The 25113-nt window shown below is 36.3% G+C and overlaps 1 protein-coding gene across 4 annotated transcripts in view; it reads left to right on the top strand.

Moving 5' to 3' along the window:
* Nucleotides 1-17139, top strand: part of ATF2 (activating transcription factor 2) — a 90441-nt gene extending 73302 nt beyond the window's left edge. For all 4 annotated transcript variants that reach the window (XR_005241517.2, XM_007965419.3, XM_007965416.3 and 1 more), the window contains 2 exons: nt 9179-9284; nt 14555-17139. Coding sequence is in view for 3 of the 4 variants with exons in the window: in XM_007965419.3 (XP_007963610.1) it covers nt 9179-9284; nt 14555-14781 (333 nt within the window). In the remaining variant the exon portion in view is untranslated. The remainder of the gene's footprint in view (nt 1-9178; nt 9285-14554) is intronic.
* Nucleotides 17140-25113: the final 7974 nt, after the last annotated feature.

Genomic DNA, 25113 nt, shown 5'->3' with positions numbered 1-25113 from the left:
GATGGGGTTTCACCATGTTGGCCAGGCTGGTCTTGAACACCTGACCTCAGGTGATCCACCCGCCTTCAGCCTCCCAAATTGCTGGGATTACAGGCTTGAGCCTCTGTTCCTGGCCCATCATCTGATAAATTTTTAATCAAGAACAAGTTTCAGAAATTTTTAGAAAACATTTCTAAATTTTCTTTTTTTTTTAAATAATATAGACTGTAGGTGCTAATTTATGCTGCAAAAATGGCTATTTTATATCAACTTTTATATTTATTATTAAATTTTCAAATATTATTACATTAACGAAGTGATTTAGGTGTATTTTTTTCCGTTCTTGACTAACAAAATCTTCTGAATGACCTGCTCTCTTTTAGTTGTATGACATAAAACACAATCACTGTTACCTTCAGTTGTCTTACCTATAGAATAGATGTGGTAATACCTGATGGTCTTACTTCTCTGTATTGTTACGTAAATCAGTCAATTCAAGGGTTTCTTCCTACAGAAAAACTAGTAAGACAAATTTACCGTTATTTTCCTTTGTAATTTGGCGTATTGTGCCTTATTTAAGAAGTAAAAGTACCTGAAAACTATGAAGTAGTACATACATATATGTTATTATTTACAGGGATTTTAAGCTAGGCAAGTTTTCTGCTTTGAACCGTTTTAGAGCAATCTTAATAGTTTTTAATGAGATATTGCTGTTCCTTAGTTATACTGCAGCACTGGTTACCACTATTAGCCCTTTATTATTGCAGAAAACCATGGAAAATTCAGTATTCAAAAGAAATATAATCTTGACCCCATTTATTTCATGTTTTTTCTATCACAATCTATGATTAAAATGTCATTATTTTAGCAGTGCTAAATTGTATATACTTTTAGCATTAAATTAAATACTATTAAGTTGTATATAATGTTAGCAGTACTAAATTGTATATACTTCCTAATTTGGGTAGAAGTTTTTTGATTGGAGAAATAAAGATAAGATTTATCATTAGGTAAAAGTTTGCTGACATAATTTTTTGAAGCATGAGACTATTAAATGGAAGCTAAATTTAGGAAATCACTAAATTAAGCTCTACATTTGAACTTGAGTTTAGTTAATATCTCAAATTATGTACAGAACAAGTAAAACCAGTATTTTTAATAGTTAAAAACTGGGTGATGATGGCATCGTCTTAGATTTAGAAATGCATTTTAAAATAGGAGCCAAAATGATATATTTTCAAGGATTTTATTTAAAATGCTTCTCCAAAAAAGAAAAAGTATTATATCCATCTATTTATATTAACCTGGGAAAATATCTATAGTATATATATTTGTATGGGCAAAAAGAAAGTTGTTGGAAACAGCCCAAATATCCATCCAAGCTGAATGGATAAACAAGTTATGGTTTATATGTACAATGAAATATTATTCTGCCATAAAAAGGAATGAAGTATATACTATGGTGTAGATGAACCTCAAAACATTATGTTAAGTGAAAGAATACAGAACAAAACATCAGATGTTGTATGATTCCATTTATGTGAAATACCCAGAATAAATAAATCCATAGAGAGAGAAGGCATATTAATGGGGGAGGGAGAATAGGGAGAAACTGCTTAGTGAGTAAGGGGTTTTACTTTGGAGTGATGGAAATGTTTTGTTACTAGACAGAGGGTGGTAGTTGCACAACATTGTGAATGTACTAAATGCCAGTTTAAACTGATTACCTTTATGTTATATGAATTTCACCTCAGTAAATTACCAAAAAAGGTCAGTTACATCTTAATTAAGCATTATTATTATGCTTAATAAAGCATAATCCTTTCTTATTAATAAAAAGGTTTACAGTTAGATGGGTAAATGCATAGGTATAGGAACTGGTATAAAAATGACTCCCTAAGTATAGTTAGCATTTTAGGAATGACATGACCAACGTGCAAACAATGGTGAGGAGGGAATTGAGAGTGTGGATGGTTTGGAAAGAAAGGGTACTTCAACTATGACTTTCTGTTATTGTTTCAAGTCGATACATTATTTTGACTTTTTGTTGTTTTCTACTTATTTGTCAAGTAAAATAAGTTTTTTAAAAGTGACAGATTTTAGCTTTCAGAGTGTGAAGAGTTAACATGCCTATAATAGATTCAGGGAGAAAAATTTCCTTCAGTCTGCCAACAGCAAAACCGTTAACTGTGAAGAACAGAATGACTTGTAAGGAAAATTGAATGTCAAAGAAATAATTATACCCTACTTTATGTGAAAACTTTAATCAATTCTGTATTTCCTTGATGATCCTTCATGTGACATGCAAGCTTAGCTGATCAGTGTAGTGGGCAGTAATGACCCATAGTTTACTTATAAGTTTTATATGTGATACAAGGTTTAGCAAGTGTTGAGGTATGATTGTTCATATTTTTACCAAATACATATTAGGTCTTAAAATATATTCAGCCTTATTGCCGCATTCACTAAATTTAGTAATGTTTTAGTTTTCCAAAATCATTGCTAAAAGAGCAATTTCATCAAATTATATTAGAGACATTTATGGTAATCTAGACCAAAAATTGAATACTGTTGGTTATAAATTATTGGGGGTTTTTTTGTTTGTTTGTTTGTTTGTTTTTGAGACAGAGTTTTGCTCTTGTTGCCCAGGCTAGAGTGCAGTGGTGCAATCTCAGCTCACCGCAACCTCCCCCTCCTGGGTTTAAGTGATTCTCCTGCCTCAGCCTCCTGAGTAGCTGGGATTACAGGCGTGCGCCACCACGCCCGGCTAATTTTGTATTTTTAGTAGAGACGGGTTTCTCCACATTGGTCAGGCTAGTCTCGAACTCCCGACCTCAGGTGATCTGCCCGCCTCGGCCTCCCAAGTGGGATCACAGGCATGAGCCACTGCACCCAGCCAATTATTGTATTTTTAAAGTAATATCTGTTTTGTTAATTTTGTTATCTTTTACTTGAAATGGTTTTTACTGTTTATAAGCTTTGTCTTTCAGTTATACTCATTGTGGGGGTTAATTTTCAGTTTATAAATGTAGCGTGTTTCCTTATGAACAAAAAGCAGATTCCTTTTCTTTACTAACAGTAGCTGCTTAACATTTACTCTGTGGTTACAACTTGATAATTATTTTTGGGTGGATTTGGCTGTTATATTAGGTTGATGCAAATGGAATCACAGCTTTTGCCATTAAAAGTAACAGCAAAACATACTTTTAATGGCAAAAACTGTGATTCCATTTGCACCAACCTAATAACTTAGATACTGCAAAATGTGTGTGGAGTGGAAGCATGATAAATGAATAAAAGCACGCTTTTATAGCTAGAATTTACTCATAAGTTAATGATGTGGAAAAGGTTTTGTTTATTGGTTCATTGACTTATAGAAAATGAGATTAAATCTTTTATTTCTGGTACCAGACAATATCTTATTTCAGTATTTATCACTTGAAATAGGAAAAAATAGCAACAATTGGAAGATACTTTATAATACCTGTTTGTTTTAATTTCTGAATTCTATGATCTAACTGTCTTCCGCTTTTTTCCACTGAGTTCTTAATTATATTCTAGATGAAAGAAAGGGGTATTAGTGTAGCTGCGGTCATCTCATGCATCTTATTCTGAGTTTGAGATCTAATACTTATATTTGAAGCCTTTACTAAGAATCTTCCTAAGCCTTTGTTTCTCCGTCACACTGATAGAGTAAGTACTGTTATGAAAAGCAACTGAAATAAGATATAGAAAAGTGTTGTAACTATACTGTGCAAGTGCTAGTTATTTATGCATCTGTTGTGTGCAAGGCATATTATTAGATCTGGGTAACAGCGAAAAAGACATTGTCTTTGCACTTACAGAATTTGTGGTCTAGCAGAGGAGACAGACATGAAACAAGTAATTAAAGTGTGAGAATAGGAAAGGAGTCATTCCCATTCATTTTGCAAAGTGTTTCCAAAATATTTTATGGCTCTAGTGAGAACTCTGTCATCCTTTTTTCTATTAAAAATATAAATTTTTAAAAAACTAGTTTGTTTTCATGTGTAAGGTTTTACATTCCACGAAAACCCTTGGAACTGTGTGGAGGGAATCTTGATACTTAACTGCCTTTTGTGAGGACTAAACATTTTAAAAATTCATAGCAGTGAGAATTTCACAAAATAAGAAACTATTCAATACTGTTTCCTTAATTTTGGGGGTAATGGCTGAAGTAGAAAGTCAAAGATCATGAATTTAGGGAATACCTGATATTAATGGCCAAATATCAATAAAAGTTTTGATTAGTCAGTTGGCAATCATGTGATGATTTCAGCAGGCTGATTTACATTACAAAGACAATGTAAGAAAAATTTGTTTGCTGCTATGTAAATAACCTTTGAGTAGCCACATTATTAGAGTGGAGCCGTGGTACAGGTAATGACAAAATAATTTACATTAGATTTTAGACCAGAATAATAATTTCTTTTAGCATCTGCTCCATCTTCCCAAATACGTTTTACTTTGACAAAGTGATGATTTCTCACGTTTGAATGGGACTTTTACGTTTTCAAAATGCTTTTATATCCCTTATTTTACTTCATCTTCAGAATGACCCAGGAAGATAACTAACATATCCTGCAAGTATACTGACTCACAAATAGTAGCTAGCTAGTACAACCAGAAGGACTTTGGAGGCTGAATCCAGTTAAAATCTAATCTAAAGTAATCCACAAAACAGATAGTAAGAGGTGTACATTTTTTTTCATTTAATATTACGTCTTTTTGTGGCTGAACATCCCCTTGATATTTATTTTGGCTTGAGCAAACTGGTTTTGTCTGTATATGTAACTTCTCTTTTTTTACATTCTGAGGTCTCTGTGTATAGGAACTTAAGGAGTCTTCCCATTATATTTGTGTAGCAGCCCCTTCTCTCCCTGTCTTCTGATCTTTCTAAGTAGAAAGATTTCAGAATTAAAATCATGACTTATGCAGCCATCTTATCTGAATAGTAATAAATCATGCCTATATTTTTAAGAATACAGTATTTTCTTTATGCATGTGTACATGAGACTAAAATTCTTAAATGCTTGGAGTAGTTTGTTGAATGTACTATGTTTATCATAAATGAGGCCAAGAGCAGTGGCTCACTCCTGTAATTCCAGCACTTTGGGAGGCCGAGGCAGGTAGATCACTTGAGGTCGGGAGTTCAAGACCAGCCTGGCCAACATGGTGAAACCCCATCTCTACTAAAATAAATAAGTGTGTGTGTGTGTGTGTGTGTGTGTGTGTGTGTGTATGACTTAGGAACCACTTAGGTTTTGCCTCTTCTAACTAATTCAGTTATAAAACCTTTACCTGCATGAGCATCCTATTTCCAACCCCTGCTTGACCTGGTCTTTACCACTAGCATATGCTTATACTTACTAGGGCTGTGCAGCTCAACTAATCTACTTCTTCAAGGTTTGACCCACCCTCGTGCCTAACCTGCACCCCAGCTATGTTTGCTTTGTAGTATTTCTCTCAGTCCCAATTCCTAGCCAGTAATTGTGTCTCATTTACTGGTTTTAGTCTAGTGGTGATACCATCTTTTAATGAAATCAACTATTAGAGTACAGTAATAATACAATATTTAATTTGTAACCTGTCATCCAAAAGTCACTTTTGAGCTTCAGAATCATCATTAGGAAAATGTTACTGTAAAACATTTTAGATCAGGACAATGTAAAAAATTGGACTGAATTTCTGTTACGCACACCTTGAATTTGTTGGTTTATTTCTTAACCATTTCTGCTATTTAAAAAAAAAAGGTGTAGTGGAAAAATTGGTTATTTGAATTTTGGATAAATATAATTTACAGCATGCTTGTATGTTATACCTTTTAGATACATGCAAATTTATATATAAGAATGTGCAGAGTTTTTTTAAAGAAAAAAAGAGTAACAGAAGTTAAAAAACAAAAGAATGTGCAAAAGCTTTAATTTTTAATTTCTTCTTCTTGGCCTTTTCCATTGTTTCCCCAAGTTAATGCCAATTAAAATTCAGTTAGCAGAAATGTACGTTGTAACAAGAATCAAGTACTATACCTCTTCAGTCCTCGATGTTCATTAACCTTTCCTAGCTAGTGGCATCTTTACATCTATATGTTAGTAAACCAGGTAGTCTAATTAGATCAACAGCCAGAACACCACCAACAGTTAAGTTTGAAATATAGAAACTGATGTCTTGTTCATCAGTTTCAGACCTGCCTATTTAAAGAGATAATTTGTGTGTGTGTATTTATTTATTTTTTTGAGACTGAGTCTCACTCTGTAGCCCAGGCCGGAATGCAGTGGTGCAACCTCCACCTCTTGGTTCAAGCAGTTCTCCTGCCTCAGCCTTCCAAGTAGCTGGGATTACAAGCATGCGCCACCACACCCAGCTAATTCTTATATTTAGAGACAGGGTTTCACCACGTTGGCCAGGCTGGTCTTAAACTCCTGACCTCAAGTTATCTGCCCGCCTCAGTCTCCCAAAGTGCTGGGATTACAGGCATGAGCCACCACACGCAGTCTATTTTTAAATCAATTATTTTATATCAATTAGCCAACGTATAACACTTTCAATACTTTTATCACATACAGCATTTTGTTTCATAATATGGTTTATTATGAGTGTATAGAGTGTTTAAGAGAGAAGGCATTTGTGATTTTTAAAGTTCTGTAATTGAGGTGATACTGTATAATATGCCAATTTTCATAACTGAGAAAATAAACAGTGTAACTGTATCAGGGAGATTATTGGTATAAATTATGAAGTTAGGACCTCTGACCAGATTCATATTATTCAAGGTTTTTTATTTCACCTTCTTTGATATTTTTTACCTCCTAGACATAGAATTACATGGTCCTCTCTAAAATATGTCTGTCTACTCAGTCCATATCAGGCAATATGCTATGCTCTGGGGATACCAAGAAAAAGATATGTTCTGCCTTCAAGAAATTCCCAGTCTGGGAGAGGTAGCAAACGAGTACACCAAAAGTTACAATCCAGTGTGATAAGTACTATGGAAGAGATCTGTATATATACACACAAAAGTATATGGCTGTGGGAACACAGAAATAGGCATCTAACTTGTTTTCCTATGTTGTCTAAACTGTACTGAGTTGGCACTTAAAGATAAATAAAATATTTAGCAAAACAAAGAAGAGAAGATAAAGACAACAGTATGTATTTAGCTAGCAATTTCAAACTGTTATTTTTGTGTGTCAAGACAAATACTGGTTATTTCATATTGTTCAGGCTAATGTGAAGGCAGCAAGTGTATGACAGGCTTGAAGCATTACTAGTGTTTGGTGTTAAAGAATAGAGTATATCGGAAGAGCAGTTAAGAGTTGAAAATCATGGTCACTATCACCAGATTGTTAAAGATTGTATATTCTTGACTAAAAATAAATATCCAGCCCATTTCCTGTTACAGGATTTAATGAGAGAAACTTGTAGATGTCAGTCTTAAAATCAAGCTGACAGGATGGGTGATATACATTGGGGAATATACATTGGATTATTCATAACATGGTTTCATCAATAGTGTCATTAATACTGAGCTATAATTAGCGTTATTGACACCAGTTGCAGAAAGTGTTTTCTAAATGGCAGCTTATCTTTTCAAGCAGAACTGTTTTAAATTTTACCTTTTGTACTTTGATTACCGTCTACCTATTCTTGCCTGAAATATAGTATTCTAAATAATTTAATCTCTTAATTAATGGTTTAGAGTTATTATGAGCATCAATTTTTGTTCTGTACTTAAATACAGTGATGTAGTTCATTGTTATTGGGGTGTGAGAAACTGTTTGACCCAATAGACTTGCCTTTAGATTGCTTAACTTTTATTCTTTTGATTTTTATGTTTCTGTCATTTATCACTTATGGAGGCCCAGGTCTGCTAAATTCTTATTTATTTTTTTTGAGACGGAGTCTCATTCTGTCACCAAGGCTGGAGTGCAGTGGCGCAACCTCACCTCACTGCAGCCTCTGCTTCCTGGATTCAAGCAATTCCCCTGCCTCAGCCTCCCAAGGTAGCTGGGATTACAGGTAGCCACCACCATGCCCAACTAATTTTTGTATTTTTTGTAGAGACAGGGTTTCAGCATGTTGGCCAGGCTGGTCTCGAACTCCTGACCTCAAGTGATCCAACTGCCTCAGCCTCCCAAAGTGCTGGGATCACAGGCGTGAGCCACCAGGCTGGCCTGCTAAATTATTTTATATTCAGCTTTCTGGTTAAGAAATAAGGTAGAAAATGTCATGCCTGAGCTTTTATGTATACCTGTTTGCTATATTTTCTAATTTACTTTTTGGTTCATGGATGAAATCTGAATGGTTTTAGTTATTGTAAGTCCAAGTAAGTAGAGGTATTTGTAAGTTAAGAATTTTTTATGATACCAGTTTATTAAATTCGTATTATTTCTAACTCTTGAATATTGGTAATGATCACTGACTTATGTGTTTTTAATATTTGGGGTAACTCAAAGGAATTAGTCGGACTTGCTCAATTTGGAACTTTTTACCAGATTAATGTATCCCAAACAATGGCTGAAGTACTCATTCTGAAGATCAGGACAAATCTCCATTGATTTAGCAGATTTAAATTTAGATGTGTACAAATTGCCTGGGTCAAAGGCAACTAAGCCATTTAAATGTTATATCTAGTTTCATTGGTTTCAGTGTCCAGCAAGAGTACCTTGCAGTGAATTTTAGGTATCCATGATTCTTTGGTTATTTTGGTTTCCCCTGTGGAGCTTCTCTTGGTTTCTAGGAAACTAGAAACCTGCTTAATTGAATATCTAGGATGAATTTTTCATTTTTAAGTAAATGGAATCGGTGAAAATTCATCCTGACTCCCTTGATGTTTCTTTTTAAGTAATCAGAAGAGCATGTAACATATATAAAATAAAAATACTTTCAACAGGTTACCTCTAATATATAGGAAGTCCCAAGGAAATGGAAACAATTTCAAAATATGCTATCCAGTTGTGGCATTATCTTACTTAAATTTTTATTCAAGTTACAGCTTTTTAATAAATGCTAAAATATAAAAGCTGCCATGTACTGATTAGACATATTTAATCAGCATATTTTCTTTGTTTTTAATGTTCTGCCAGTGATGTCCAATTTTCATACCTTAATCCTCACTTGTTTTAAACAGTAAAATATATGTTTAGTTTGTGGTAAGGTACATAAGTTGTTTCTTCTCCAGAGTGAAGTCACCCTGCTGAGAAATGAAGTGGCACAGCTGAAACAGCTTCTTCTGGCTCATAAAGATTGCCCTGTAACCGCCATGCAGAAGAAATCTGGCTATCATAGTGAGTAATGTTCCATTACCTATAGCCTTAGGCTACGTCAGTGAAATACCGCCAGAGTGAACTGAGCTGCTACTTTAAAAATGGATCTTAAAAATATTTAAGATTAAATATCAGAATTTCTGTAAGGTTATTATAGAATGCAGTAAAGAGGTATACTTTTTTAGAATCTAGAGAGTTTGAGTTTTCCTGTTTCTAGCTTTTTTCCTAAGCATTACTATAGATCAACAAAATGGATTAGCTGATAATTTAAAATATACTGTAAGTACTTGATGATATTTTGTTCATCTTCTCAGGGTAACACTTTGTCTTAGATTGACAGGGTGAAACACTACTTTTTTCCCAGCCTCCATTCAGTAATGATGATATTTTTCTTTTTAAAATCAGCTGACTGCCTTTAACAATATTTGATATCCCTTTATGGTATCAGATCCTGTTATTCTTTCTTAGATAATGTCAGCATTGTGTAATGTTTTATTGTAGTAGACCTTTATATTGAGATTATCTAGATAGTTATAAAAATGCTAAAACGGGAACAGTACTTAAATTATCTGCTTATAAGTTTCCTCCTAAATGTTTTCCCAAAGAATGAGATTCTTTTGTTTTCAGCATTTTAGAGGTTAATTGTGCCTTTTCCCTTTTGTAATGTCCTTTTTTGATAAGATGCACAGTGTTGGAACCAGCTGTTACTCTTGAATAAATGGCCAATTTTGTCCGTAGTATACAAATTTGTAACAAATAACAGAGTTGGGAATGCATTAGGCAACATTTATAATATATAACCCACAGCTTACGTCTTTATGATTTAGTGATATTTCAGGATATTTGTAAATGTGAAGATTGTTTCAACCATATGTATCCACTTCATTTCAATTTGCCAGTGTCAGTAATTCAAAAGAAAGAAACATTTTGTATTGGATGCAAACAGTTCCTCAGGTGCTCACGATAAAACTTAATGGCCACCATCTTTACTTGTAGTCATTGTAAGCAGTTTCATCAGAATGGGCAATATTTTTTAATTTAAAAGATTACGTAGATTTAGCAACTCTCAACTGCTATATATATTTAGAACGCTGATTTTTGTCAGTTTTGAGCATATAAATCTTGGTTATTTGATATCTAGTAATTTTGACAGGATGGTAAAACACATTGTGGAGTAAATTGGAACCATATAGAAATATGTTTGGGATTTATATTAACAATGATTGCTTCAGGGATGAGGCCATTATGGTTCCCATCTGACTTAACATAATTTCCTATAGAAGCTACTGAGTTCAGCATTTATGCATACATGATTTTCTTAACAAGAAATCTCTCTTGAATTGTGATAGGTTAAAAGGAAATAAACAAATCATTTTATAAAATTAAAAGGAAGTTAACTGGCCTCTTAAATTGTATCCAATTCAAAATTACCTGTAATTTTTAAATCTTTGATAATTTATTAGATTATCCCAACAGTTTTGACTCTATTATCCAGGCAGTGTATGCTCAGCAGATGCAAACCAGTTATTCATTTTGACAGTCGATTTGCAGAGATATCTTAAGTGTATAGATGCGCGGGTTTATATGCTGTATACTTACATAAAATGACTGAAAATCTAGATTAATACATTTTTAGTACATAAAGTACTAAGTTATGAGAATATAAGAAATGAATAGGATATTTTTGTTGTTTGGAAATACTCCTATCTTTATTCCTGTCTATTCATGTAGATAATCAAATTAACTGAAATATAGTTCTACCATAAAATTAATTCTCTTCGGCTCTTGAGAGATAATTGGATTTTGTAGAAATTTTCAAGTAATTTATATTTTCAAATTTGAAATGTTTGAAATAAGTCTGACTTCTCTGTTGCATAGTAGTAAAAACAGATACAGAGATTGACTAAGTGAATACCTTTGAAAAATTTACACTCTTCATTATGTTGTAGTGCACAGCTCTTGCTAACAGTGGTAAGTTGTAATACTAGCTAAATCTTTAAAGACATTTGTGAATTAAAACTAAGATTTTAGTAGAAATTAAGGAATGCTACAAAATCTTTCAAGTAAAGGTGAAAGTACTAAGTCACAGCCATAGGGTCTGTCCCACCCAGTTTTAGCACTGAAAGTCCAACTTCCTAAGAAGACCCCTCAGTCATGGGAAAACCATGACAGTCACCGCAACAGTTAAGTAATATAAAATCTGAATGAAAATAATAAAGAGTACATTTTAAATATTTGGGTTCCATGAAGAATAAAGCACAAAAGTGATGTTATTGCCATGAATTCACATTCTTCAGACCTGGGCATAATTAAAGTTGTATTATAATTGTCTCTATAATTATAAATTGGAAGAAAAGCTTCTTAGGGACTAGTCAAACCACAAATACTTTTATTACTGAAAAAATGTATGAGCCAGGCACCGTGGCTCATGCCTTGTAGTCCCAACACTTTGGGACCCCAAGGCGGGAAGATTGTTTGAGCCCATGAGTTCAAGACCAGTCTGGGTGAAATAGCGGGACTCCATCTCCACAGAAAATAAGGTTTAAAAAAGCCAGACAATTTGGCACACACCTATAGTCCCAGCTACTTGGGAGGCTGAGGCAAGAGGATCACTTGAGCCCAAGAGTTCAAGGCTGCAGTGAGCTGTGATTGTGCCATAATACTCCAGCCTGGGTGACAGGGAGACCCTATCTCAAATAAGAAAAAGAAACTTGTGGACATAGGTAGAGAACTTTCAAGATTACTGAATTGCCAAACAGCTGGTTTCTTTTAGCTTAGGTAGAGCTAGAAGTGGCTCTTTGAGTACACCATGGCTTTCTGTATCTCTCTAGTGCTTGTGATTACACCAGTCATTTTCTCCCCTCACCTAGAACTGGACATAGGTGCAAATATATCACATTGCTTTTACTAATTCTGAAAGTCTGTAGGTAAGCATTCATCGTTTATAATTTACTGTTTTCATTTTGAGTTGTTGCCTCCAGTATGTATTTACATTTCCTTATACCACTCATCACAGATCAGCCTCTTTATTTTTAAAAGCTGGTGTATCCCTTGAACTCAACATTCAGGGAAATGTCAGCCTGTTGTTCTTTTAAAGAATAGTGGTGGGCCGGGCGTGGTGGCTCAAGCCTGTAATCCCAGCACTTTGGGAGGCCAAGACGGGTGGATCACGAGGTCAGGAGATGGAGACCATGCTGGCTAACACGGTGAAACCCCGTCTCTACTAAAAAATACAAAAAATTAGCCAGGCGAGGTGGCGGGCGTCCAGTAGTCCCAGCTACTCGGGAGGCTGAGGCAGGAGAATGGCGTGAACCCGGGAGGCGGAGCTTGCAGTGAGCTGAGATCCGGCCACTGCACTCCAGCCTGGGTGACAGAGCGAGACTCCGTCTCAAAAAAAAAAAAAAAAAAAGAATAGTGGTGAAATAAACAAATAGAGCTTTTTAGTATTCCCTCCATTTAAACTGTCATTGCCAGTGTTTTGTTTTCTTTGTACATGTAATGATTGGCTATTTTAATTTCTGAATTATAAATGTTTTATAACATTCATTATTGCTTGATCAGAAAAGTAGAGGGGAAGGAGGGCATTAGTTGAGAAACTACCTATTGGGTGCTATGTTCACTATTTCAGTGATAGGTTCAGTAGAAGCCCAAACTTCTATTGCACAATATACCCGTGTAACACACCTGCATATATACCATCTGAATCTATAATTTTTTAAGTATTCATTCCATTTTGTATAATTTTTAAAGGAATACTACTTCTGGTGGTTGGTTTTGTTGTTGTTGTTGTTTTATTGTGCCTTGAGGTCAAGTATCCAGGGGTATGGTTTTGATTTATAGCATGTTATAGAGAAGATGGGGTTCCATCTCATTAATGTATTTTAAAACCTGCTTTTCAAAAATGCATGGATTTGAGGCAGATGTTGAAAAATTCTGTAAAAACTTTATTTCAGAAAATGCACAAGATTAATAATTTTTTTTTAGCTAAAGTTGACACTATCAGGTATCCCCCTCTGCATCTTCTACATTGCAAATCATAGGCTAAGTCCTGCTTCATAAGATATCCACAATATTTTTTACTAATTGACTTTCAGAATGGGCATCTGGCCATCAGTAAGCAGGCCAATACACATTCTCAGATTTGATTTTAAAAGCCTACTTATTGTCACTTCTGAACCCTGAATAAAAAAAAGTTTTAATGCCAAGTGAAAAAAGCAAGGTTCCAAAGAGTACATCCAGTGTGATACTGTTTTTAAAATGTTTCAGAATAAACAGCTGAACTATGTTGCTTAGGGATACATACCTATGTGGTAAAACTACAAAGGAAAAACAAGAGAATGGTTAAAGAAATGTCAGAGTAGTGATTACCTTTGGTGAGGACAGGAACCTCCAGGAAGCAGAAGTGTTAATGGCAGTGTTCTCTCTTAGGTTGGCGGCATGGTTCCCAGGTGTTCATGTTATCATTGTTCCTCATAACTTACATATACTATAAATATTTGTGTGTTATCTGTATCAAATTTTTACTAAATGAAATTGCTGGATTCTGTTCTATTAAAATAAGGGTGTAAGACTTGTTCAGGTCTAAGTATTTGCAGATTTATTTTTGTAAATATTTAGAATGCCTTTTCCTGAGTATCTCTTCAGTTGCAATGTTTAGAGTTTTGTATGGATTTTTACTTGAATCCCAATTTATTCACGCAACTATAACAGCTGGTGGCATTTAGATTCTAAATATTGCTTATTCTCATATGTATGTATCATTAGAATCAGGTGTTATAATCATTCATGGCTGCAATAGATGGAAAATCAGCCAGAATAAATACAGTTCTGGAGAATGCAGAGGGAATAATTTGAAGATGTAATTTGTATGTAAGAATTCATTTTCTTTATGCATGTGGTTATAAATTTTTATCTTATAATAAGAATGACATGTAGGCCAACCAGACTGAGTTTGTTAAATGTGATACTTATGTTTGATTGTATCTGTAAGAGCCTGTCTTCCAAACTCTACCTCATTTTCTTTCTTTAACACTATTTAGCAAATATTTCTTCAACTCTATTCCATAAGGCAGTGGGCACCCAGATGTTTCCATATGCATGGTTGTGCCTTCTTTTGACCTATTGCAGGTAAAATTGCCTACTTCATGACCTATATCAATTCCTGTAATACCAATTTGTCTAATCAGTTTTGTGAGATGCTTTCTAACTTTTTACTCCGTATATTGCCTCAGCATAATGGTGCATTCTTACAGATTTTAGGAAAATGAATAATTTTTCTTTTTTTCACCCAGCTGCTGATAAAGATGATAGTTCAGAAGACATTTCAGTGCCGAGTAGTCCACATACAGAAGCTATACAGCATAGTTCGGTCAGCACATCCAATGGAGTCAGTTCAACGTCCAAGGCAGAAGCTGTAGCCACTTCAGTCCTCACCCAGATGGCGGACCAGAGTACAGAGCCTGCTCTTTCACAGATCGTTATGGCTCCTTCCTCCCAGTCACAGCCCTCAGGAAGTTGATTAAAAACCTGCAGTACAACAGTTTTAGATACTCATTAGTGACTTCAAAGGGAAATCAAGGAAAGACCAGTTTCCATTTATGCGAAATCTGTGGTTGTAAATTTTTTTTTTTTTACTTGAAATTAAATTTGGCTCTAAAGTTGGTGTAGCAGCAATTGATCAGACTGAAAAACAGTTTTTAGTCTCTGGAAAAAGACTGATTTTGCTTTTTTTATAAATATTAGTAGATTTATTAATTTTTCTGTGCTCAATGTGTAAATTGTATTATAATTCATTGTGGTTTATTTCACTTTTAATTTGTTGGTGTTTTAATAAATGGGGGTGTTACTGAATCTTTCTTCCCACTTCCATTTCTTTTGACCACCCCTTAACCCTCAACTGTGATGGTAGTAGTATTATCATTTATACCAAAGTTTTGCATAGTCCCTGTTGACTTTGTAATGTTAACGGAGTCATAAAAGCACTAGGCAAGAGAAAGATAGAAATTTGCTTTTAATCTTTTTGCCTTTTATTTTGCACATTATGCAAAAGGAAAAACATTAAAGAACACTTTTTTTTAAGTGAGTGAAAACATGATAAAGACATACAGTGCTTTTATGCACATTGTTAAGCTAAATCAAGGTCATTTATAATCATTTTCCTTTTTTATTGAAGGTTTTAAGTAAACAAATTTTAGAATTTTCAGCATTTCAAAAATGATTTTATTTTTCAAGTCTTAAATTCAATATTTTACACCTATGTTTTGAGGCTAAGAAATATGAAATTATATAATGTATGATACAGGGTTATCAAATATCTAATAATTTTTGAAATTAACTCTTGTTTTTCGTTTTTTTATTGTTGTTTTTACAGATTTCAGGTTCCAAACTGCAAAGTTTATGCATAATTAAGTATGGTATGGTTGCCAGAAAAGCCTAAAATTACTACTTAGAAAATTTAAAACTGTTTACCCCCATTGTCTTGTACTTGCGAGCTAACTTGTACTTATTCTTGTGAAAGCACTGTCATCTTTTAGTAGCAAATTTTGATAATGTTTCTCGTGGAAAAAAAATCAGTATCTATCTTTAGAACAATGTAATTATAATGTGGGAAGCGTGCATGAGTGAGAGAGAGAGAGTGTGTGTGTCTGTGTATGTGTGTGCGTGTGTGTGTGTGTGTGTGTCTTTCAATAGTTTATGCCAGCAATCTTTGCTTGAATGTTTAACGATGCCTTCAGTGTGATGCTGGCAAATAGATGATTGCAGTTTAAAATGTCATTATTGTGCAGGCTTGGATAACTAACATTCCATGATGTAGCTTGTTTCTGATGAGATGATTGTAGGTACACTTTTCTCATTATCCAATCATCTGTGGGATACTTAGTTTTCTAATGTGCCATTATCTATTTTTATTCTGCAGTTATGTTCAAAATACAGTACATATTTTAAAATAGAATAAATTGTTAAACATAAAATTTTAAAAGTAGTAGATGTGCGTAAGAAAACTTTGTAAAATAGTTATGAGTCCTACCCAGTAGCAACTTCTGGCATTCAAGCAGGATTCCACTATGTAAATATCTGTAATGCATTTATAATAAGTTGTGTGGTTTGTCCTGCATCCATACTACACTATTTGCTAAAGTCTCAGTGCCATCTCCTAATGAGACTGACATTTTAAAAGTCTGTATGGAATATCCTTGATAATTCAAGGAAATATCCCACCTGTCTAAGTTCCAAACTGGGAAACATTCAGATTATATAAATGACATTTCAGGACTTTAAGTATGAAGATAATGGGAATTTTATTGTTTAGCTTATTATAATGAGAGCGTTTTTATTTGATAATTCTTAAATTTTTAATTTTCAACGAATTTCATTATTTTAAAGTAATCAGTTTCAAATCATGATTTTGATATCATTATTGTAAGGAGTTGTCTCAAAGGCACAAAATATGAATTCTGCAAGAAGGGTATTTTTTATTGTAGTTTGAATGGGTTAGGAAAAGCCTCAATTTTTCACTGTAAGTCCTTCAGTACATTTTTCTTTCATCTTATTACTTATGCAAGTTAAGGTTCTTTGGTAACAGAATTCTTGCAACTGTAAAATAAAACTACATAGATGTAAGAAGTCATGTAAACGGTTAACAAGCTTACCAAGGTTAGCAAAACTTTCATTGTAAATCAGTCTGTACTGAGCAAATATAAAAATCATTATTAGTTGTATAAACACAAATTCCACTTTGACTTTCAGGATGTCATACTAGTTCTGTACCTAGCATTTTCAGTCCTTATATTTGCAATGTTACACAAACTGTACTATTTTCTTTTATGTGCAGTTTGCATGAGTAAACCATCAGAGAATAAATTCTATCTTTAAATTATGTTCATAATTTGCTTGTTCTCTTACCTTTCCTTCATAAAGTAACATCACCTGATAATGATTTTTTTTTTTTCCCTTCAGGACATTTATTACCTGAGAAGAACCTGAGATTCTTTCTAGTTCTGTGATAAAATTCATTCATTCCTTTTAACTGCAGGGTACTTGGCCCTTGTTCCTCTCTGCACTCACTTTGCATCCCATTTTTATTTTTATATATATAATATATATAATTATATAATTATTCAGTTGAATTATATAATTATATAATTCATATGTAATTCCCCACACCCCTGAACATTAATCACCACACCCCTGAACATTAATCACAGATCCACCTGCCTTTGGCATCCCTTGGTGATGGTCTGACAAAACATCTGAAACATGGTATGTCCAACACTGAACTTCCAAACAGCTCACCCTACCCTGAAACATATTCCTCCCACAAACTTCCACAAGTCAATCGATGACAACACAATTCTTCCAGTTGCTTAAGCTAGAACAACCTTGTTGTCACCTTGATTTTGTTTCTCTCAGCCCACATCCGGTCCATCAGGAAATACTATTTGCTTTCCCCTCAAAACAATCCAGAATTCAACCACATATCACCATTTATACCACTTTCATCCTAATCTGTGACTTTACGATTCCTCATCCAATTACTATACTTGCTTCATAAATGTCTTTTCACTTTCACCCCTGCCCACCACAGCCCATCCTCAAAACAGTAGCCAGAGCAATGCTTTTGAAACCTTTGTCAGGTTACAGCACTGCTCTGCCTAGAATCCTGGAGTGCCTTCCCTGTTTCACTCAGAGCTTGAAGATGGCCCACAAAGCCCAAAAATGATCTGTTCCCCATCCCATCCCATTGTGTCTCTGACCTCATCTGCCACATTGTTTTGTCAGTGAATGAGTGCTACTAGGTGCCAGAGGTTGCTCTAAGCACTTGAAGTAACACAATGGCCAAAAGCAAAAATCTCTGCCTTTGTGGAGGCTACATTCTAAAGATGGTGGGAGGATGTTGGGAAATGTAATCAACAAATAAGTCAATTATGTGTTATATTAGAAGTGGTACATGCTAAGTGAAGACGCAGACTTAATACCAGTTTTGCTGGAGAGTGTGTGGAGTGACCATTTTAGTCATATCTGTTAAATATGACCAATCTGAGGAGATGCATGGCTACTTTTTAACAGACATTCTACAAGTGTGCTTAAGGTAGATTATGTGATATAGTTGAAAAGTTTCATGAAGACAAGCTGATGTGTTTCTATAACAGGGTAACAAATGAGTGGTGTTTTAAAAGGTCAAACTCATGTTAGTCTTGACTTACGTCAGAGGACAGGAAAGACAATTTCATCTATGGTGTGTGCTTACTATTAAATGTAGTTTTGCTAATTCTACATCTATGAGACTATATGATGGATGACCATATTTGAGATTATAGTCATGAGAGAATTCTATTTACTCCAAGGCCCACATCTTAGATAAACAGACATGAACAAACACACACACTCAAAATAACCTAGAGAACACAGTTATCAAAGCAATTTGTTCTAAATAGATATTTACAAGAACTAATTTTAAATCTGACATTTCTAGATTGGCCACAGAATAGTTACTTTTGAAAAAAAAAAGAATAGTTACTTTTGAAGCAAAGTTATGCTATTTTATTTCTATCCATTGTAGTTATGAAAAATCATTTCTCAAAACTTAATACAAATGAACTTTGCCTGTAATTTTCTCACATGGCTTAAAACAACAGTACAGGTCTTTCCAGATTATCAGTAACTATATATTGAAATATGGGTATTCATAGAGTTAGTACTATGGTATTAAGATCCTAGAGAGCTAGCATCCTTCTGTGTGGAAAAAAAAATCTCAAAGTTTAGAATATTTCTAAAGTCCTTTCTGAAGAAATAAATGGTTCTACCATTTAAATATAAATGATGAGTTGCAAGTTCCATACATTGCCATAGAATAGGTGCCATCAGTGAAAATGTTTCCAAAATTAAAAGACTTAATCTGAAATAGCAAAGGCCATGTGGCATTGGAACCTACAATGGAAGAAAAAGCATGCATAGTTTTCTATTGTTGTCCAAAGCATCAAATCAAAGGTTAATAGTAAAAATATCAAATATGTCACAGCAATCAAACTGGAAGGGCTCTGTCAATAATGGGCAAGTGGCTTGCATCATTTTTCTTCAAATGTACACGCGAATTCTTCCAGTGACTCTCCAAGAAGAGAATACCACCTCATTTTCATTAGTGTTGCTTAGTACACCCTTGTCATGGTCACAGTGCCTTCTCTTGTCTCTATGTTGCATTAGATTTTACGTGTGAGACAAAATTTTTCGAACAAAACAATTGTATTGGTTTTATGCATTATCTCAGTTATTTGTGAAAGTATTTCTTATTCTGAATCTCAAATTATAACTATGGTAGTTATGTCAAGAATGGGCTTCAGTCATTTTGTAGTAAATTTTGCTTTCTAGGAAAGCATTAATAGAAAAAAACAGAATATTCCCCCCAAAACAGCTTCTTTTAAAGTTATTTTTGCTTAATAATTTTTAAAAGCATGTATATTAAGAAGACATGCTATTTTTCATAGCCTGGTCCCAAAATTAGGCAAATTTTTATAAATGTTTCATTTTTTGTGCATTTATAGTAGGCATATATAATGGGGCACATAAGATGTTTTGATACAGGCATGCAATGTATAATCACATGGAAAAATGGGATGTTCATCCCCTCAAGTATTTACCTTTTGTATGTCCAACCAATTATTTTAATTATTTTTAAATGTACAATTATTGACTATAGTTGCCATGTTGTATTATCAAATACTGGGTCTTCATTCGTTATATTTTTTTGTACCCATTAACCATCCCCACTTCCTACTCACCCTCCCGCTGCCCTTCTCAGCCTCTGGTAACCATTCTTCTGTTCTCTGCCCCATGAGTTAAATTGTTTTGATTTTTGGAACCCACAAATAAGTGAGGGGATGTGATATTTATCTTTCTGTGCCTGGCTTATTTCACTTAGCATAATGACCCCCCAGTTCCATCCATGTTGTTGGAAATAACAGGATCTCATTCTTTATGACTCCATTATGTAGTTAGCACATTTTCTTTTTCCATTGATCTGTTGATGGACACATTGGTTGCTTCTAAATTTTGGCTATTGTGAACAGACCTGCAACAAATATGGGAGTGCAGATAGCTGTTCAATATACTGACTTCCTTTCTTTTAGGTATATACCTAGCAGTGAGATTACTGGATCATATGGTAGCTTTATTTTTAGGTTTTTTGTTTTTGTTTTTGTTTTTTTTTTTTTGAGACGGAGTCTCGCTCTGTCGCCCAGGCTGGAGTGCAGTGGCGCAATCTCGGCTCACTGCAAGCTCCGCCTCCCGGGTTCACGCCATTCTCCTACCTCAGCCTCCCCAGTAGCTGGGACTACAGGCTCCCGCCACTGCGCCCGGCTAATTTTTTCTATTTTTAGTAGAGACGGGGTTTCACCATGATCTCGATCTCCTGACCTTGTGATCCGCCCGCCTCGGCCTCCCAAAGTGCTGGGATTACAGGCGTGAGCCACCGCACCCGGCCTATTTTTAGGTTTTTGAGGAACCTCCAAACTGTTCTCCACAGTGGCTATACTTTTACACTCCCACAAACATTGTATGAGGATTCCCTTTTCTCTATGTCCTTGCCAGCATTTATTACTGCAGTCTTTTGAATAAAAGCCATTTTGCCTGGGGTGAGATGATATCTCGTTTTGATTTGCATTTCTCTGTTGATCAGTGATGTTGAACACCTTTTCATATATGCCTGTTTGCCATTCGTATGTCTTCTTTTGAGAAATGTCTATTCAAATCTTTGGCCCATTTTAAAATCAGATTATTAGATTTTTTCCCCTGTAAATCTAGTTGAGCTTTTTATATATTCGGGTTATTAATCCCTTTCAGACCAGTAGTTTGCAAATATTTTATCCCATTCTGTGGGTTGTCTCTTCACTTTGTTGATTGTTTTTTTGTTTGTTTTTTGGTTTTGGGGTTTTTTGTTTTTGCTTTTTGCTGTGCAAGCTTTTTAAGTCAATGTGATCCCATTTGTCCATTTTTGCATTAGTTACCTGTACTTGTGGGGACTCAAGACATTTTTGCCCAGACCAATGTCCTAGAGAATTTCCCCAATTTTTTTGTAGTAGTTTCATAGTTAGAGGTCTTAGATTTCAGTCTTTAATTCATTTTTATTTGATCTTTTTATATGACAAGAGATAGGGGTGTAGTTTCATACTTCTGCATATGGATATCCTTTTCTCCCAGCACCATTTGTTGAAGAGACTGTGTCATGCGCATCCGTGTGAAGAGACCACCAAACAGGCTTTGTGTGAGCAATACAGCTTTTTAATCACCTGGGTGCAGGCGGGAGTCCGAAAAGAGTCAGCGAAGGGAGATAGGGGTGGGGCTGTTTTATAGGATTTGAGTAAGTAAAGGAAAATTACAGTCAAAGGGGGTTGTTCTCTGGCAGACAGGGGTGGGGGGTCACAAGGTGCTCAGTGGGGGAGCTTTTGAGACAGGATGAGCCAGGAAAAGGAATTTCACAAGGTCATGTCATCAGTTAAGGCAGGAACAGGCCATTTTCACTTCTTTTGTGGTGGGATGTCATCCGTTAAGGCAGGAACCGACCATCTGGATGTGTACATGCAGGTCACAGGGGATATGATGGCTTAGCTTTGGCTCAGAGGCCTGACATTCCTGTCTTCTTATATTAATAAGAAAAACAAAATAGTGTTGAAGTGTTGGGGCAGCGAAAATTTTTGGGAGGTGGTAGGGAGAGAGAATGGGCGATGTTTCTCGGGGCTGCTTCGAGCGGGATTAGGGGCGGCGTGGGAACCCAGAGTGGGAGAGATGAAGCTGAAGGAAGACGTTGTGGTGAGAGGCGATACTGTGGGGTTGTTAGAAGGAGCATGTGTCATATAGAATGATTGGTGACGGCCTGGATGCGGTTTTGTATGAACTGAAAAACTAAACGGAAGACACAAGGTCTGAATAAGAGAAGGAGAAAAAAATAGGTATTAGAGGACTAAGAATTGGGAGGACCTAGGACATCTAAATAGAGCCTAAGGGGGTTCAACATAATTACTTGCTTGGTTGGTGAGTTTTTAGGCTCTATCCAAGTTTTTGGGGTGCAGTTCAAGTTGGTCTGGTGTCTGGAATGAGACTGGGACCTAATAAAAAGGAGTGTCCACACAGGAGCTCAAATGGGCTGGAACCTGTAGCATTCCGAGGACAGGCCTGAATTCTGAGAAGGGAAAGTGGTAAAAGTATTGCCTAGTCCTTTTTAAGTTGGTGACTGAGCTCAGTGAGGTGTATTTTTAAAAGACCTTTGGTCCTTCTACTTTTCCTGAAGATTGAGGATGGTAAAGGATATAAAGGTTTCACTGAATACCAAGAGCCTAAAAAATGGCTTGGGTGATTTGACTAATAAAGGCCGGTCTGCTATCAGACTGTATAGAGGTGGGAAGGCCAAACTGAGGAATTATGTCTGACAAAAGGGAAGAAATGACTGCGGTGGCCTTCTCAGACCCTGTAGGAAAGGCCTCTACCTATCCAGTGAAAGTGTCTACCCAGACCAAGAGGTATTTTAGTTTCCTGACTCAAGGCATGTGAGTAAAGTCAATTTGCCTGTCCTGGGTGGGGGCAAATCCCTGAGCTTGATGTGTAGGGAAGGGAGGGGGCCTGAGAAATTCCTGAGGAGTAGTAGAATGGCAGATGGAACACTGAGAAGTGATTTCCTTGAGGACAGATTTCTAGGATGGAAAGGAAATGAGAGATTCTAAGAGACAGGCTAACGGCTTGTAACCTAGATGGAAGAGGTTATGAAATGACGACAGAATAGAATGGGCCTGTGAGGCTGGAAGGAGATATTTCCCTTGGTCTAAGAACCATTTGCCTTGTGTGGGAAGAGATTGATAGGTGGAAGTTTCAGCGGGGGAGTAGGTGGGAGTGACCGATGTGAAGGAGGAAAACTGCCGTGAGGGATAGAAGTTGGAAGCCAGCTGCTTTTTAAACTAACTTATCAGCATAAGCATTGTCCTGAGCGATGGGATCTGAGGCCTTTTGATGGCTGCTTTTTTAGCTACCTTATCAGCATAAGCGTTGTCTTGAGTGGTGGTGGGGGTAGAAAATAGATTTTGGAAGTTATGAGAACTGTAGAGAGTGAGTCGAGCATAGTTGGTGATTTTTAGGGCCTCTAACAGTATTAAAGCAGTGGCAGCCACTGCACGCAGACATGAGGGCTAGGCTAAAACAGTAATGTCAAGTTGTTTGGACAGAAAGGCTACGGGACATGGTCCTGGCTCTTGTATAAGAATTCTGACTGCACTAACCATGCCTAGGAAGGAAAGGAGTTGTTGTTTTGTAGAAGGGATTGGGGTTTGGGAGATTAGCTGGACACGATCAGCAGGGAGAGCACGTGTGTTTTTATGAGAATTACGCCGAAATAGGTAACAGATGAGTAAGAAATTTGGGCTTGACTGAAGTAATGGGGGCCGTCTGTGAAGCCTTGCGGCAGTACAGCCCAGGTAATTTACTGAGCCTGATGGGTGTCAGAGTCAGTCTAAGTGAAAGCGAAGAGGCTGGGATGAAGGGTGCAAAGGAATAGTAAAGAAAGCATGTTTGAGATCCAGAACAGAGTAATGGGTTGTGCAGGGAGGTATTGAGGATAGGAGAGTATATGGGTTTGGCACCATGGGGTGGATAGGCAAAACAATTTGGTTGATAAGGCACAGATCCTGAACTAACCTGTAAGTCTTGCCTGGTTTTAGGACAGGTAAAATGGGGGAATTGTAAGGGGAGTTTACAGGCTTTAAAAGGCCATGCTGTAACAGGTGAGTGATAACAGGCTTTATTCCTTTTAAAGCATGCTGTGGGATGGGATATTGGCATTGAGTGGGGTAAGGGTGATTAGGTTTTAATGAGATGGTAAGGGGTGCATGATCAGTCGCCAAGGAGGGAGTAGAGGTATCCTATACTTGTGGATTAAGGTGGGGAGATACACAGGGAGGATGCGAAGGAATCTTTGAACTGAGGGAAAAGGTGGCAATGAGGTGTGGCTGTAGCCTAGGAATAATCAGGGAAGCAGATAATTTAGTTAAAATGTCTTGGCCTAATAAGGGAACTGGGCAAGTGGGGATAACTAAAAAGGAGTGCATTGAAGAATGTTATCCAAGTTGGCAGCACAGCTGGGGAGTTTTAAGAGGTTTAGAAACCTGGCCGTCAATACAACAGTTATGGAGGCAAGGGAAACAAGCCTTTGAAAAGAAGGTAATGTGGAGTGGGTAGCCTCTGTATTGATTAAGAAGGGACGGACTTACCTTCCACTGTGACAGTTACCTAGAGCCTCTGTGATGGTCCTGTAGGCTTCTGAGGCGATCAGGCAGTGTCAGTCTTCAGCTGCTAAGCCGAGAAGATCTGGGAAGGAGTCAGTCGGAGAGCCTTGGGCCGGAGTTCCAGGGGCTCTGGAAGTGGCTGCCAGATCAGTTGAACAGTCCGATTTTCAATGGGGTCCCGCACAGATGGGACACGGCTTAGGAGGAATCCTGGGCTGCGGACATTCCTTGGCCTAGTGGCCAGATTTCCAGCACTTGTAGCAAACTCCTGGGGGAGGCGGTCCTGGAGGAACGCCTGGCTGCTGCAGTTCAGGCATTTGGAAGTTCTTGTGCGCTAGAGATGTGGCTGGGGTTTCTCTCACAGTGGAGGCAAGGAATTGCAACTCAGAAATACATTGCTACTTGGCTGCCTCTATTATTGTACACCTTGAAGGCAGGGTTAATTAAGTCCTGTTGTGGGGTTTGAGGGCTGGAATTTAATTTTGGGGGTTTTATTTAATGTGGGGAGTGGACTGGGTAATAAAATGTATATTGAGAATAAGACAACCTTTTGACCTTTTAGGGTCTAGGACTGTAAAGCGTCTCAGGGT

Source organism: Chlorocebus sabaeus, chromosome 10, assembly GCF_047675955.1.
Source record: "Chlorocebus sabaeus isolate Y175 chromosome 10, mChlSab1.0.hap1, whole genome shotgun sequence".
Classification (NCBI taxonomy): Eukaryota; Metazoa; Chordata; class Mammalia; order Primates; family Cercopithecidae; genus Chlorocebus; species Chlorocebus sabaeus.
This window is presented reverse-complemented; position numbering and strand designations above follow the sequence as displayed.